Source organism: Coregonus lavaretus, assembly GCF_964263955.1.
Source record: "Coregonus lavaretus genome assembly, chromosome: 37".
Lineage (NCBI taxonomy): Eukaryota > Metazoa > Chordata > Actinopteri > Salmoniformes > Salmonidae > Coregonus > Coregonus lavaretus.
The window spans coordinates 23105096-23120322 of record NC_140024.1 but is presented as its reverse complement, the minus strand read 5'-3'; the positions used below and the strand labels follow the sequence as shown (position 1 = coordinate 23120322).

The 15227-nt window shown below is 41.8% G+C and overlaps 1 protein-coding gene across 1 annotated transcript; it reads right to left on the bottom strand.

Annotated features, from left to right (window-relative positions):
* Window positions 1–11325: 11325 nt before the first annotated feature.
* LOC311111153 (Iroquois homeobox protein 5a) lies at window positions 11326–14822 on the bottom strand. Its single transcript, XM_084153842.1, has 3 exons — window positions 14298–14822; window positions 12843–13248; window positions 11326–12327 (listed from the first exon to the last, which is right to left on the bottom strand). The coding sequence occupies exons 1-3, from the start codon at window positions 14538–14540 to the stop codon at window positions 11621–11623; spliced, it is 1356 nt and encodes a 451-aa protein (XP_084009968.1). The 5' UTR covers window positions 14541–14822; the 3' UTR covers window positions 11326–11620.
* Window positions 14823–15227: the final 405 nt, after the last annotated feature.

The window sequence follows — 15227 nt, the reverse complement described above, 5'->3', positions numbered from 1 at the left end:
CTTTTTGACAAATGTATTTCATCTACTCCATGCATCTCAGTAAATGAGGTTATCACAATCACACAGCCCCCCCTATCCCTTCTTCAACCACTCTGTCAAAGGGAATGACGGAGTGCATGAAGGAAATTAATATTTAAAGGAATGTAAGTGGTAACATTTAATGTTGAACATATACAAGCCTTTTAAGCATAACTGTGTTGAGTAGGCCTCTGACTATTGTGAGGAGTTTATGTCAATCATAAGAAAGAATGTAACTTTTTACTGTAATATGGGTTTCCTGCACCATATACTGCTGTACTTCATACATCACTGTTATGATATTTCATACTATACTGTTAAATAAAACTTTGCATGCTAGGCAGAATATTTATTCTAGAAAGAGAGAGAGCTTTCTCAGAATTCTTATGTCATCAAGCCTGCTCATTATCTAATGTTACATCCCATGCGATCTAGATTCCATACAGCATTGGGTTATAATTGCTTTTATCCGTTTATTGTGTGAACGGAAGCCCTTTGATGTATTTAAGAGACCAACCTAATGAATCTGTGAATGCAGAAACAGGCCTATCGGGGATTCTGCGAAGAGCTCCAAGGGGGGATGTGCACTGCATAGCAACAATGCATTCTTTAGTGTTCCGGCGATGGTGAACAAGTGAGGACTTAATCAAGCACAATTGCCCAAAGAGCAAGAGGGGAGACAGGCATGGGGAGTAATCAAGTGTAAACATCTATACAATGTTGAGCTGAGAGACAGGGGGATGTATGGCCTGGGAGTTATGGGAGAGGGGTGTATGGAGGAGGTACAGGGGGGATAGACGGGGGCTTATTTAGCAAATATGCAGAAGTGATTTTGACCCCATGGCGACCGCTCTTCTACCCCTGCTACCCCCCCTCTACACCCACCATCGTTAATCATCATTTGGAATGAGTGTGTTTGTTTGTGTGTGTGTGTGTGTGTGTGTGTGTGTGTGTGTGTGTGTGTGTGGGTGTGTGTGTGTGTGTGAACACAATAATGACATATTCCTACGCTAGCCTCTTTCAATTCACAAAAAGGTGTTTGTTTCCTCAATAGTTTGTGTTCATGTTGATTTTTAATTCATTCATTGCTGTTTTTGTTGCTCACTCATTGCCTTTTTCTTCTTTCGAGGGCTAAAGAAGGGAGGGGTTACAGAGAAAGAAAGAGGGAGATAGATGGTGGAAGGGTGGCGTTGTTGGATCTGGTTACTGCTGGCTTTTCCCACAAAGTGATCAGAGCCTGAAAGTTGAGAGCATGTTCCCTTGCAGCGGGTTTACTCCTGTTTCCAGTTGAACCTCCTATTAAACTGTCCTTTGTGCTCCCACTCTGCTGGCATAGCCCCAGTTACATTCACATACCTGTCAGGTCACACAGGTTAAGGGCTGGGGGGTGGCGGGGGGGGGGGGGGGGGGGGGGGTCAACCAGGGCCAGCACCAAACCATCCCTCTCTTGCCCCTCTCTCTCAGCCGCTCCGGTCTCCCCGACACCATCGGCATGAAAGAGGAAAAAGGGAGAAGTATATACTACAACAGTTTGATGAGCAGTGGGGCAATAAATTCATTAATCATCATTTTATGCCTCATCAAACTCTTTACCCAACCCCCTCCATGGGAGTTACACAAATTAGCCAGTGAAAAAGCAGTAATTTTAGTTCAGCTAGGTAAGTGCTTTTTGATTGCCTTCTTGAACAATGCTTCCCTTGACAAGCTAATAAATCAGATGTCTCTAAAAACCTCAAGTGCAGGCAGTGCAGCTAGTGTGAACCACGATGCCACCGATCTCAGCCCCTCAAAACAAAAGGACAGTGTGTGGGACGAGGACTTTGACTACAGCTGAAGCTCTGTCATGGATTTGTTTTGGATTCCTTCCTACTCTTTATATTTACATTTTAGCAGACGCTCTTATCCAGAGCGACTTACAGGAGCAATTTGGGTTAAGTGCCTTGCTCAAAGGCACATCGACAGATTTTTCACCTAGTCGGCTCAGGGATTAGAACCAGCGACCTTTCGGTTACTGGCACAACTCTCTTAACCACTAAGCTACCTGCGTATCTCAGACAAAAGGGACCAGCGCTACAAAGCCACTTGATAACTGAATAAAATACAAATAATGTCTATGAAGGATGCAGGGCTGACGTGGATTGGATCAGAATAGTGTCAAGATTGATTGGGATTATGGCCTAATATGATTGAGACCAGACTGTGCAAAATTCAGTTAGTGCATAATCTCATCACCGGTATTGGTTTATTTTAGCTTCAGCCAGATGCTAAGGCAGGGATGATGCTAGCTGTAACCTCCTAGCTTCAGCCTGTGCCAGCTGTGCTGCCAGGTGATAAATAGCTACCAGACCTGGGTTCAAATAGTATTTGAAGTAATTTGACATACCTAAAATCGGTTTGATTACGCTTAACTGTTACAATGGAACCAATAGAAACATCTAAGTGCAAACCCTGCCCACCTGCCAATCCAGGCAGGCTAAAGCAAATGCTCAAAAGTATTTAAAATATTTCAAATAGTATTTGAACCCAGGTCTGGTACCTACTGCACTGTACATGTATTGTATTGTACACTCAATCCAGATGGCCGTTTTATATGGGGCCAACAAATCATCCATTTGTCTGGAAACAGCACTGTTACTGAAAATGAGGTCAATCGATTTATTTGAGCCCTGGTCTGTCGCTAGCCATGTTTGCCTGTTCCAGGTATTAGCGACTTTGACTGTGGCGTGGTTGGAGGTTTGGGGAGGGAGGGGAGGGAGGGAGGCCTTGGGGTGGGGGCTTTGAGTAGGGAGAGGGGACACAGGGGAATGAGGGAGATGAGAGGAGGGTGGTCTTTATCTGTTTAAAGCCCTGCTCTGATGAGATGACCTATTGGGCCTGGCTGTACACCAACCTGTTCATTAGAGAGCCTCAGCCAACTCTCTCTCCCCCCCTGGCACACAGCCACCACTTGATTTTGGGGAGGCAACAAAGAAGCACTGGTATAACAGCATCCATGTTTGCATCCATAATCATCTGCTAATGTCTGAAGCACTCAGGTGTCAAGCGAGCGCAACACAAGCAGACACAGACAGGATGGAATGAAACTGATTTGCTTTTCTATTTTTTGTCTGTGCTAGGCACAGTTTGAATTTCAATTTCATTCCCAGACTAATTTATCTGTTGAATGACAAAATCCACTACCTGTTCCTGAAAGAGCAGGCAGTCTCAGATTGGTGCGCTCCGTATTCTGTCATTTGATTGGACAGCTCCTGTGTTGCATCATCAACGGGCACTCTTCTTAATTGGAATGTAGAGCGTGGTGTCACACAAGGGGACCTGCGTCCCTGTCTCATTATTGTGTTTCAGGGAGGAAGTCTGGTTCAGAGTTCTGACTGAGGACAGCAATGCTGCCGCGTCTCCTCTCCTCTCCTCCTCATTAGCGTTCTCTACACACACCACTGAACTGAACACAGCTCAAAATAACTTGGCAAAAAGCACCACCCGTTTATCTCCATCTTGGGAACTGATCCAATTAAGTAAGTGGCCATTTGCATCCGTCAGGCTACACCAAACCCAGGGTCTGAATCCCAAATGGCACCCTATTCCCTAAAATAGTACACTACTATTGACCAGAGCCCTATGGGCCGTGGTCAAAAGAAGTGCACTATACAGAGAGTAGGGTGCCATTTGGGATACAACCAGAGAAAGTGGTCGACTTGGAGCACAACAAAAAGGGCAAGAAGGAAGGAGAGAGGAGTTATGTGCAAGATGGTGGTGTGAGAGAGGAGGGTAAAGTCTCCCAGGAGAGACTTTACGCTGTTTGTGCCTGTTTGTGCCTGTGTGTGTGTGTGTGTGTGTGTGTGTGTGTGTGTGTGTGTGTGTGTGTGTGTGTGTGTGTGTGTGTGTGCGTGCGTGCGTGCGTGCGTGCGTGCGTGAGTGTGTGTTTGTGTGTGGGTGTCAGTGCATGTGTACGTGCATGTACATACATGCAAGTGTGTGTGTGTGTGTGCACTGCTTGTGTGAATATGTGTATGAGAGAGGAGAGAGGCATCAGACGGAGCGGTCATTAGGACAGATATCTGTGAGGTAATGTGGACCAGATGTTGGGCAGAAAGGGATCATTTAAAAAGGGCAAATGTAAATAAACAGTCAGGCAGCTCGGTACCCTCCACCCCTCCTCCTCCTCATACCCCCTTTCCTGGACCCTCTGAAGTCACTGAAAGAAAACACTTCATCAATCTTCATCAGAGCCATTAATAATGTAATAATATAGAGTCTTATCCGTATAAGAGCTGCTGTGTTGCTTTAAAGGTGTTTCCTCATGGTTTTATTAACTATGGTTAGACTTGTGATTATGATTTCAATTTGAAAAGGTGCTTGATATAACTGATATATCCCCAAGTCTTTTTGGGTGTGTTTTTTTCAACATAGCTATGTTTTGTTCAATAAAATAGAATTATCAGGTATTTTGCTTAATTCAATTTGCCAATACAACTACTAGGTATGTAACCCTCCGCTGTTCCAAACCCTACTGCTATATCAAACCTGTTGGAAGGAAGGTAGAGCGCTAAAGGCCCATCCTGTGGCTGTGGTGTGTCACTAAAAGTAGCCAGCAAGATGACAAAGTTCAGTGGTTGTGTTGATATATCCAGTCCTGTAACCACAGGGAGGGGCCTGGGTACACTCATACACACACACACACACACACACACACACACACACACACACACACACACACACACACTCACTCACACAGTGATGAGCCAAGATCTGTGTGTGCTGGCGTCTCCTCTGCTCCTCCAGACTGTGCTGCTTTATTCACTGCTCTGTGATCAGTACTTAGCTGAGGGGCTGGCCACAATAATTCCCTCCTGCCTCGTGTGTGTGTGTGTGTGTGTGTGTGTGTGTGTGTGTGTGTGTGTGTGTGTATGTGTGTGTGTGTGGGGGGTGCAGGTACCCAGTAGCCAGAGTCTGTGCCACCTCCTCCAGGGCAGGGCAGGGGCCCCCAGCATGCAGCACCGGTAAGCCCTTACAGGGCCACTGAACAGGGGCCCTCTCCAGTCACAGGGTCAGGAGCTCAGACCACACTGCTGTCAGAACAGACCGCTCAATAGTCAGGACTTACAGGAGTCAAGGTGCTGTCAGAGTGGCTCAAGATGTTAGGGGTTATGAAGTATGTTTTTGTAGAGATAATGTAAAAAGCAAAACATTTGGAAAAAGTTATACCTGAATTAATTGTATAATGATAATAAAATAGATGGCATGATACAGAATAAATAAATAATAAATTTGCATATTAATTATATAGTAGGCCTAATTACCTTTTGTATTTGTATGTTTTAAGATTTCAATAAATAGTCGTGAAAATTATATATTTATCAAAAACATGTTTAATTTCCCCCTTAGTTTATATATTCCTTACCAAATTATAACTTTAACAACTTGCTCCAACACATCAGAGTTGTCAGGCCTACAGGCTAGTGCAGGCTGTATAAAATATCGCAAAGGTGAAACAAAGGTTCTTTAAAAAGCATTAGACGTCAAAGATGAGTTTAGCAGATTTTGCATTAAAACCTGCCTTGGCGTTAACAAGGTAATTCGTGTGGTTTATGTGGTCTGAAGTTTACACCCCATAAATACCCAAATTCTTCATATTGAAGTCAACCCCTTACCCTTCTTGCATTCACCCATCATATTGTTGTGCAACCATCTGCATTATTATTATTTGCTGATAGAACAGTATAAATGCAGATAATGTTTAAATCTATCGAAGTAGCCTACTACCTCACAGCTCATCATTCTTCGTTAATGTTTTTTTCTTCATAGAACTGTTTTATTTATGTATGGGGGGGTTCACTTAAAACATCAGACAGCTGAAAATTACACGTGTAATCTCTCCCCGGAGAGCTCCATGGAAAATAGAAAAACAGTCCGTGAGGTTGAGGGTAGAGTGGGGGTTAATAGTAGTAAATCACCCACCCCACTGCCACTTCATCTGGGTCGGTTTACGATGTGCTCAGGCCCATAAAAAGTTCATCCAACATGAACGGTTTAGAAGTGTCAAATAGATCTAAACATTCAGTTTACCTCTTCTGCTTGTTCTTTGCATTGAAGCTATTCTAAACCAACCGAAACGCCACACGTCAGATGAGCCCTGACACCGATTCGGTTTTTAGGGGGGAAATGTGGATAATTTGTGAAAATGATATCCCGAGCAGTCACGAGCCCTATAGACTTGCACGCCACGCTCACATCCTACACAGAAACAGCTGGGCTTAATTCTTTGCGCCTATAATTAATGAAGAGGCTCGAGCTCTCAGGCATATGATGATTAAATAAGTAGAAGGTGGTATTCCCAGAGAGACCCTCTGAAAGCTGAAAGACCATTCCACTTCAGTTTTGTTTGACAGCGTTTGGGGGGCGATGACGTTTGTTGACGGCTGAGCTGATCAGACATTATTTTCTAAGAGACAAAATGCCTCGATATTGCTTTTTGGTAGCCTACACTCACAATAGCGCCATTCTCAACCGATATTTTGCTTTTCTGCAGAAAGCCAGACAGACTCTCCTTTTCTCTACCCCTTTTTTCTTATACCAACTAGCGGGAAAATGAAGCGACATATTGTTCACTTCAAGGAGTAGAAGAAGAAAACAAACGGTTGTGTTTTTGGAAACACTGTTTGCTTGTCACAGATGTTGTCCGGAATAAAGGGGGCAGGTCAAATAGAAGGGTCTCTTTACACTTGGAGCGGAATTTGACTCTAGTCTACTCTACTGCAGTCATGTCAGATGTGTTGGATCATTTAGGCCTAGAGATGTATTTTTCATTGGGTCAATTTTTAAGGACAATTGGGAATTTGTTAATCAACAGGTTCTGGTTTTTGGTGACATGGTTTGCGCGACCCCTAGATATTGTCATACTGAGGCAATCAATCATGCATTTTGTAATTGTGCAATAGATTCCACCTTACAGGAAACATGACAAAACCTTCCATTTACACTGGAAACTTTATATCACCATACAGGTAATAATGATATACCATCAAGAACATTTCCCATAATGCAATGTGTGTATGCTAATTATGTTCCAATGAGATTCTCAAGTGCAGAAAATGTGTGACATTGCAATGCCTGTTTTGAAGTCGATTGAAAGACTGAACTCGCAATAGCCTTTAGGCCTACGTTTTTTTTCTCATGAAGATCTCATTTCAAAATCATGAAACTTAGTAGTTCTACAACTGCCCCCCCCCCCCCCCCACACCCCCTAAAACGTTCCTTTACAGACCAATGATTTGCATATTTATCGTCAATGTGCAATATTACTGGAACGAGATTAGGCTACTTTTTCCTGATACCACCGAAGTTTTCCTACCACCGGAGACTTGGTGCATGATCATTTAGGCCTATACTTTTTTTTTTTTCATTGGGTCAATTTTTAAGGACAATTGGGAATGTGTTTATCAACAGGTTCTGGTTTTTGGTGACATGGTTTGCGCGACCCCTAGATATCGTCATACTGAGGCAATCAATCATGCATTTTGTAGCTGTGCAATAGATTCCACCTTACAGGAAACATGACAAAACCTTCCATTTACACTGGAAACTTTATATCACCATACAGGTAATAACAATGATATAAAATCAAGAAAATGTCCCATAATGCAATTTGTGTATGCTAATTAGACTGGTTGCATGATGGGTGGAGATGCGTATGAATGTTGAATGTGGCATATGGGCCTAGCTTGTTTGGGCCTATAGGCATATACAAATACGTACAAAAAAAGTGTTAGAATATTGATTTACAAAGACATAGTTACCTAATTGTGATTATTCAGTACACTATTTTCAGTCACAGTGTAACGTTTCCCAATAGAATATGATGATACAGATGCTAAAAATATGTATAAATGTCTTATTTTAGGGACAACGTGGCTATGCTTCAAAGCTAAGGTGTGGGTGCATAACACGTATTGAGGGATTCATGTTTAAGATCGTTTGCATTTTTGTTACAATAATTTATATTCTCACCCAGGTTGTATGCACCAAATTAAGATACTTTTTAATGTCTGTTTCTGTACAAACGCAACGTTATGTTTAGTGGATACACCTAGCTATATCCTACACTTGTCGTCTTGGGAAAGTGACAATTAGATTCGGAAAAAACGTTTTAAAATGTCGTTTGTCCATACCTCTTGAATATAATTCTCCATAAAGGAATGTTTTATTTGTTGCATTCATGCATTGACAAAAAGGGTTTTCGATTTTGAAAATCGAAATGACCTAAGACATACATTTTTCTGAACTGTAACAAATGTATACAGTTTTCGATCCTATTTTATTAGTTTAACAGTTCGATATTGTCCTCCTCCAGACCTACAGTTTAAACTAATGTAGACGTAAATGCATTGATGAAATGTCAATATTTCCTCTATCCCGACAAAGCGATAATATATATCGGTTATTCTTTTCCATCTTCAATTGGGTTCGTTATGCATTTTTTGTCCTTCACACGTGAGAACTGTTTCAACCTCACTTGGCATTCTCACATTGTATCCATGCATCGCTTCCCAACAATGAGCCAGCGAGCCGTTCAACTGGAAGAGAGACGGGAGGGAGGAAGAAGTTGAACAGAGTTGTGCTAGATCATTGCAGAATTCTCTGTACCATGCATTCAGGACTGACAATGGTTTCGGACAGATCCAGTGGTCTCACTCTCCATAGCACGATCGCATTACAACGCTAAAAAGCAGTGTGATTTAAAAAAAAAAAATATCCGTGTTCAAACAAAGATTGTGGAAAGTCGTTTTTATGGATGAAATATATTCGTTTTATTGTCTTTAGCCTTAGTTGCTAATAATAATAATAATAATAGGCCTAGTAATAATAATAATAATTTATTTCAAAAAATATATATATAATGATGATAATAATGTGTATTTATTTACATACTCAATATGTTGAATGAGTCTCCACAGAGGCATCAATAGGCCCTGTTTCTATGTCCCCCTAGGCGTGATTTGAATAATAAACTGCGTGGAGGAGAATTACTAAATAGCAGCACATCTCTGGAACAACACAAAACAACAACTCTGTCTCAAAACGATATTTCACAAATGTGGTCAAATCGTTTGGGCTATTTCGACAGTGCAGAAGACAAACATGACAAGCATGTTTTATTACTCCGTGCCCATGGGCTATACAATGGCCTTCTCAAGATCCAATTTAGCAGTATAAATGATCATTTTCCAAACATTTGCCTCATATTCCTAGAATCATAGAGAGCGGTGTAAAATTGCATTATCAGAATGCTCGGGTATTTGTGTCACATAAACGATTCTAAACTATTCAATATTTACCTAAGCTGAATATAGATGATTTACGTCTCTGAAATTGTATCTATTGGCCCTTTGAAACATCAATTCTTCCATTTAAAAAGCCTATTTCAAATAAAAACGATGACGTCCTCTTAGGGGACATTGCATCGAACACTTCAATTCCTGGAGGGATCAGCAAAGAAAAACATAATTATACTATTTAGCTGGCTGATGTGTTGCAATCACTGGCCCAGGCAGCACACATACTCTGGGAGATTAAAATAGAAGCCCCAGTCGCTCGCCCGTGTGACACGGAATAGAGGACATTAGGGCTAAGGGAATTATATAAAGCCCAGGGGAGGCTTCAACTCGAGTGCGGAAAGTAAACTATAGAGATTAATGAAAGGCAGTAAACAGGAGCAAGCTGGCCCACTTCACTAGCTTATTATTACTGTTATTATTATTATTATGATTATTATTATTATTATTATTATTACTAGAGGTTATTCTAAATTATTAAATGTAGGCCTATTTCAATATTTTTCCAATCGAAATAATCAAGACAAAGATTGAGTTGGTTAGAAATAGAAACATAGGAATATATATTAAACGTTGGGAGTAATTCCATGAAGCCATGTGCTAATGTACACCCGTGTTAATCAACTGATTATAATGACGATAGAAACACTAAAGGTTCACTACTGATCATAAAACAAAACAACATTGGCAGCTGATAAAACAAATACTACTACTAGTAATAATATTATAATAATTCGATGATAATTAACAGATTTGTTTTCAAAACATTTCCCAATGTCTGTGCCAAATCAAGACACCATTTGTCTCATCTTACAAATCAGCCTTAATCACAATTTCAAAGATTAGGCCACATAAACATTTTTTTCTCTCTCGAAAATCCACCACTGTATTGTATTTCTGGAAAGGAAATGGTTGGTTCCATGTTAATCCATTGTAATATTCAGGTTTTCCCACTTGGCAGTATTGTTATAATAAACATGTAATAACTGTGACCATTTCAAGTTGCTCTCTCTCTCTTTCTCTCTCTCCCTCTCTCTCTCTCTCTGCCTTCCAGTCTTTGGTCCATTTTAACTAGGCCATTCGATCAAGGACGGCTTTCCGTGACAGATTAAGAACGAGACCCCTGAAATTAGGAGCAAGTGTGACACCTACCTGCGGAAGTGGGAAGGAAGAGTTTGAGCCTTGAGGACAGTGAGAGGCTCGGTTGTTGACTAAAACTGACTAAACCCTGGAAACTATGTGGCCTTTACTGTGTGCATGACATGCTAGTCCCGCTATACTCCTTCTCTCCAAACCTAACCATGAGTGTTTCACATCTTACGCGTCATTAAGGAGGCTCCAACATTAATTATATAACTGGCCAGTATGCTCTGAAGCCATAAATGCACGGTTGCGTCCTTTTAACAGTTTTGCCACGCCTTGGAAATAGTAATGAGCTCTAAATTTGGCATAAAATCGAACTCATTACTGGAGTTCGCCACCTGATTGCTTTGCTTATAACACGTTGCGGTTGGAAAGTAATTGGGTTAAACGACTGGGCCTCCAGTTACGCCATTGTTATCATATTCACCTTCATAAGTATCCTCCTACTGCACACGTAGAAAGGAATAGGAAACATAGAGCCAGAAATATACATATATTCAGTAAACTCGTGCCAACATCTTTGGCCAAACCCCACAAAAATGTAAATATTTGGGTAGACCTAAAAGGCTGTAGGCCTATATGTTTTTCACACGAGAATTTGAGAAACGTTGACATGTTCTCATGTTGTATAAAGTTGGAGTTCTCTTTCTGAATAGAAAATTGAATTGATACACCTGTCACGGGGTAAAAGACCACAATCCCATCGATAAATATATCTTTCATATTCCATAATGTGTTTCTCTTTCAAGACCTTCTGACACATTTGATAATAACAATTGCCTCCCCCCTCCCGCTCCTCCCAGAATAATCGCTGCACACGTGTATTTTTTTTCTCATAATTTACTTCAAAGATAGTGTATTATCCATTTTAAATACAAAAATGCTACATTAAATATACATATTAGTCTTTAATACAAATAGACTAAGGCGGCTGCAGCGATTAAGACCATTCTTGTTACATCTTTAGGATTAACCATTCAGAAACTAACATTTTAGGATAAGCATTTACTCAAAAAATAACTGTTCGCAGAATTTTGCTTTATCATTATTATTTGTCTTATTTTTTTTGTAATGCAACCACAAATAATAAATAAAAGTCCGATGGATTTTTGAAAGGGATCAAGGTATTAAATGTTTGACATACCTTTCTTTAGTTCATAAGGGGAGTCTTTACAAATATCTACCTGCGTTTGGCCTCTGCCTTTCTGGCTTTCTCTTACCAAAGCTTCTGCTCTATTTAACACAGTCTGGTTTAATCCATTGAAATGTGCGGTGGAGCCCGTGCCCGAGCCGTGATTGCTGTGACTGTGAAGATGTCCAAAGCTGCCATAGTTCGTGTAGCCCGGGTAAAAAGGGGACGTGTAGTAAATAGGCCTGGATAGGACTGTGCTGTTTGGGAGAGGACACTGGGGGGAGGACCGTGATGGTGACGCTGCATTGGTGCTGATCACTGTGCTGTGACCCATCCCATGGCCCTGCGGCCCGTCACTGCTGCTCTTACACCTGTCTGAGGACGTTGCGATCTCAGCCAGGGACCAGAGTTTGGGTTTAGGGGCCGATGGGGACGAGTGAATAACAGATGTAACGTTGCTGTTTACTGTGCCCGGCGCATGGCCCATTTCTGACGGCTTGTCTTGCGCAACGAGCTCGGTTCCTCCACGAGACACGGCGGATGGAGACGAGGTGGTGGGTTTAGCAGACTCGGGCAGTAACTCTGTCCGCTCCCCTTGGTCTTTTAATTCCGAGTCGCTCAGAAGGGGATCCATTTCTTTGCCATGATTCTCCTCTTTAAATCTGTCGCAAGCTATGTCCCCCGGGTTCAGCAATTTATGATCTGCAGTGAGAGAGAAACAAGAGTTAAGTTACTGTGATTTTTTAAAATAACATTGTGACATAAGATACAGATAGGCTACCAATATGTTATAGTCCCCTAATTCATACACTCATGCGTTCATATTTTTGCATATGCTAATTACCATAATAATAGGCCTAGTTATGACAATAAGTAGGCTAATAAATAATAGGCCTGCAAACAACTAGGCCTACAACTAGTGAAAACCGTGATATTAATGATTGTGTTTTAATCGTAAAAATGATCATTAGGCGGTACACAGCCCAGTCCACCAGCTGCAGCCCGCCTTATTATGCAGTTAAAGATAAATCGAATGCTAAACCCTTTACGTCACCAGCAATTTTCAGCCCATGTTAAGTCAAATGAGGGGAGTTCAAGGTGATTATTATTTAAAGCAATTGTCCCATTATAAATAATATACCACCATTAACCAGCAATCAATTTTGCGCCCTGAGTGGAAACGACTGCGATAAAAAATTGATGATTTTTCTTCAGACCTGACTCTGTGTCTGTCGAGTCTCCCTTTTCTGTCGGCTTGCTAGGCTCGTCGTCGTCATTCTTTTCCAGATCGATGTTCTCGTCTTCCTCCTCGTCCTCGCTCCGGTTTCGTGGAGTCCAGGTCATCTTGTTCTCCTTCTTTAGCCTCCTCCTGGCATTGGCGAACCAGGTGGACACTTGGGTGAGGGTCATTTTGGTGATGATGGCCAGCATGATTTTCTCGCCCTTGGTGGGGTAGGGGTTCTTACGGTGCTCGTTCAACCAGGCTTTGAGAGTGGCGGTGGCATCCCGGGTCGCGTTTTTTCGGTATGCCGGGTCACCGTAGGGGTATGAACCCAGGGGAGCAGCGTAGGGGTGATATCCTATAGACCCAGCCATGCCCGTCGTGTGGTCATAGGGAGAACTCTGAAAACAAAGCCGTCGAAAATAGTCAAAAAATGCTTTTCAGATAATTGTCAATGACTCATGATAATTAAAACAGTACAAAAGAAGTGTCAAACAATAACAAGGCACCATAATAAACACACACACAAACACACACACACACACACACACATTCACACACACACCTCTGACATTTAGGTTGGTTACAATAAATCACGCATCAGATGCGTCAGCAATGCACTTTTTATATTTTACACAGATGGACATCGACAATGTTATTTTTATCAACTTTGTTTTCCTTTGTGCGTTTTTGTATTCAAGATGCGCCTGTCTTGCTGCCTCTGTAGCCACCGCAAAGTAATCTATGCGTAGTGAAAACAACCTAATTTACAAATTAGATAAAGCATCATGCATAACAGGCCTATTATGTCTTCTCTTCTCATATGTTTACCAAGACAGGATTTTATTACAATTATTTCCCACCATTCTTCAGCTGGCCTACATACCTGGTTTAATTTGCGTTTAACTGCGTGCTCAACTCACTTTCAGATTTAGAACATGTTAAAAAATCAGGAGTTGTGTTCCCAAATGAATGAACATTTGGTCAATGCCCACAAAAACAACCGAGTAGCCCTAAATAAACGAGTTTGTAATTTCGCATAGACTAATAAAGACCTTCTCTAACAAATAACTATAGAATATAATGTGTTCCACCGAGGTTGGGAGCTTGCTGTTTGTTCTTGTATGCAAACTGCTTCAACACAACGACCTATTTCATTGCTCATTATTTACAGAAAAATTGCAGAAAAAAATAACCCTAACATGCTAATTAGCCTAATTAGTCATTTTGCATGTTTCTCACTGCATCAAAATGGCTGGGCCTATTTACAACTAACTTACCCAAATGTAAAAGAGTCATCAGCAAAATACAGACGCACGCTAAACCAGAAATACATTTGCCTCATTTGCACCATGCTAAAATTCTACACATAGGCCTACCAACAATACAACAAAATATTTTCCACATTTTTTTACACTCGGAAATTTCGATTATATGCTCTCTCACTCACCACGTATGAAGCAAAAGTGGCGGCCGCCCCCGCCTCCGCACTGTACGGGAGATGGGAGTTGTACCCGGGCGAAGCGCTGGTGAACGCGGTAGATCCGGCATAAGGAGCAAAAGCCGAGCCAGATGAGGATCTACCAAGTTCTTCGGTCCTGGGTCCCGATATAACGCTGGTGCTGTACGCCGGGCATGAATACAGCGCCAAAGAAGCGGACGGCTGGTACAAGTAGCCCTGAGGATACGCCATGGTGAAAGCCCCGAAAGTAAGCCACTTACTTGCGCACTTTTCCTCTTTATTTTCTCATGCACTGTCCGATCTCAGTCATAGGAGTCTCGTATCAACAGACCGCTGTCTGTTCCCCTCTAAATGACTGTGTTAAAAAGTAAAAATATAAACAAATACATAGACTTAGATATAGATTATTAGTCGCTGATAGTCAGCTACAACTGACCGTTGTGTTTGCTTGCTGCGCTCTATTTTTCCTCTCTCTCTCTCACTTGCTCCCTCTGTCTCATGCCCTGCAGAAGAAGTTTTTTGCCTTCGGATGGGGGCTTTGCTTGGGAAAATGTCCTGCCAAGATGCTAAGTTGGAAATTGAGGATTCTGACGCCTACTACGTTCTTCACGCTCCTCCTCTCGGGGTGTAGTCATCGAAGGAAAAGGCAAGCTTATGCTGGGTTAATACCACAGCCCTGCCTATCTCTCTCTCTCTCTCACTCACTCTCTCCCTCTCCATGTTTTCTCTTTTCTCCCGCTTTTCCCCCTCCCTCTCTCCCTCTCTTCTCTCACTAACAATCCCTCTCCCGCTATTTCTCTATTTTTTTCCTCTACAAGGCTCGGTGCTGTAGGACTCAAGTGCGCCAGCCCCTGGATGGCGATATCATGCGAGCCAGTAGATCAACTCCAACTTTCTTCTTATTCTAAATACACGAAG

Coding starts and splice junctions, on each gene's coding strand:
- LOC311111153 (XM_084153842.1), bottom strand. CDS start 14,540: ATGGCGTATCCTCAGGGCTACTTGTACCAGCCGTCCGCTTCTTTGGCG. Junction 13,249..14,297: donor CCACTTTTGCTTCATACGTG/GTGAGTGAGAGA, acceptor CTTTGTTTTCAG/AGTTCTCCCTATGACCACAC. Junction 12,328..12,842: donor CTCGACAGACACAGAGTCAG/GTCTGAAGAAAA, acceptor CTCTCACTGCAG/ATCATAAATTGCTGAACCCG.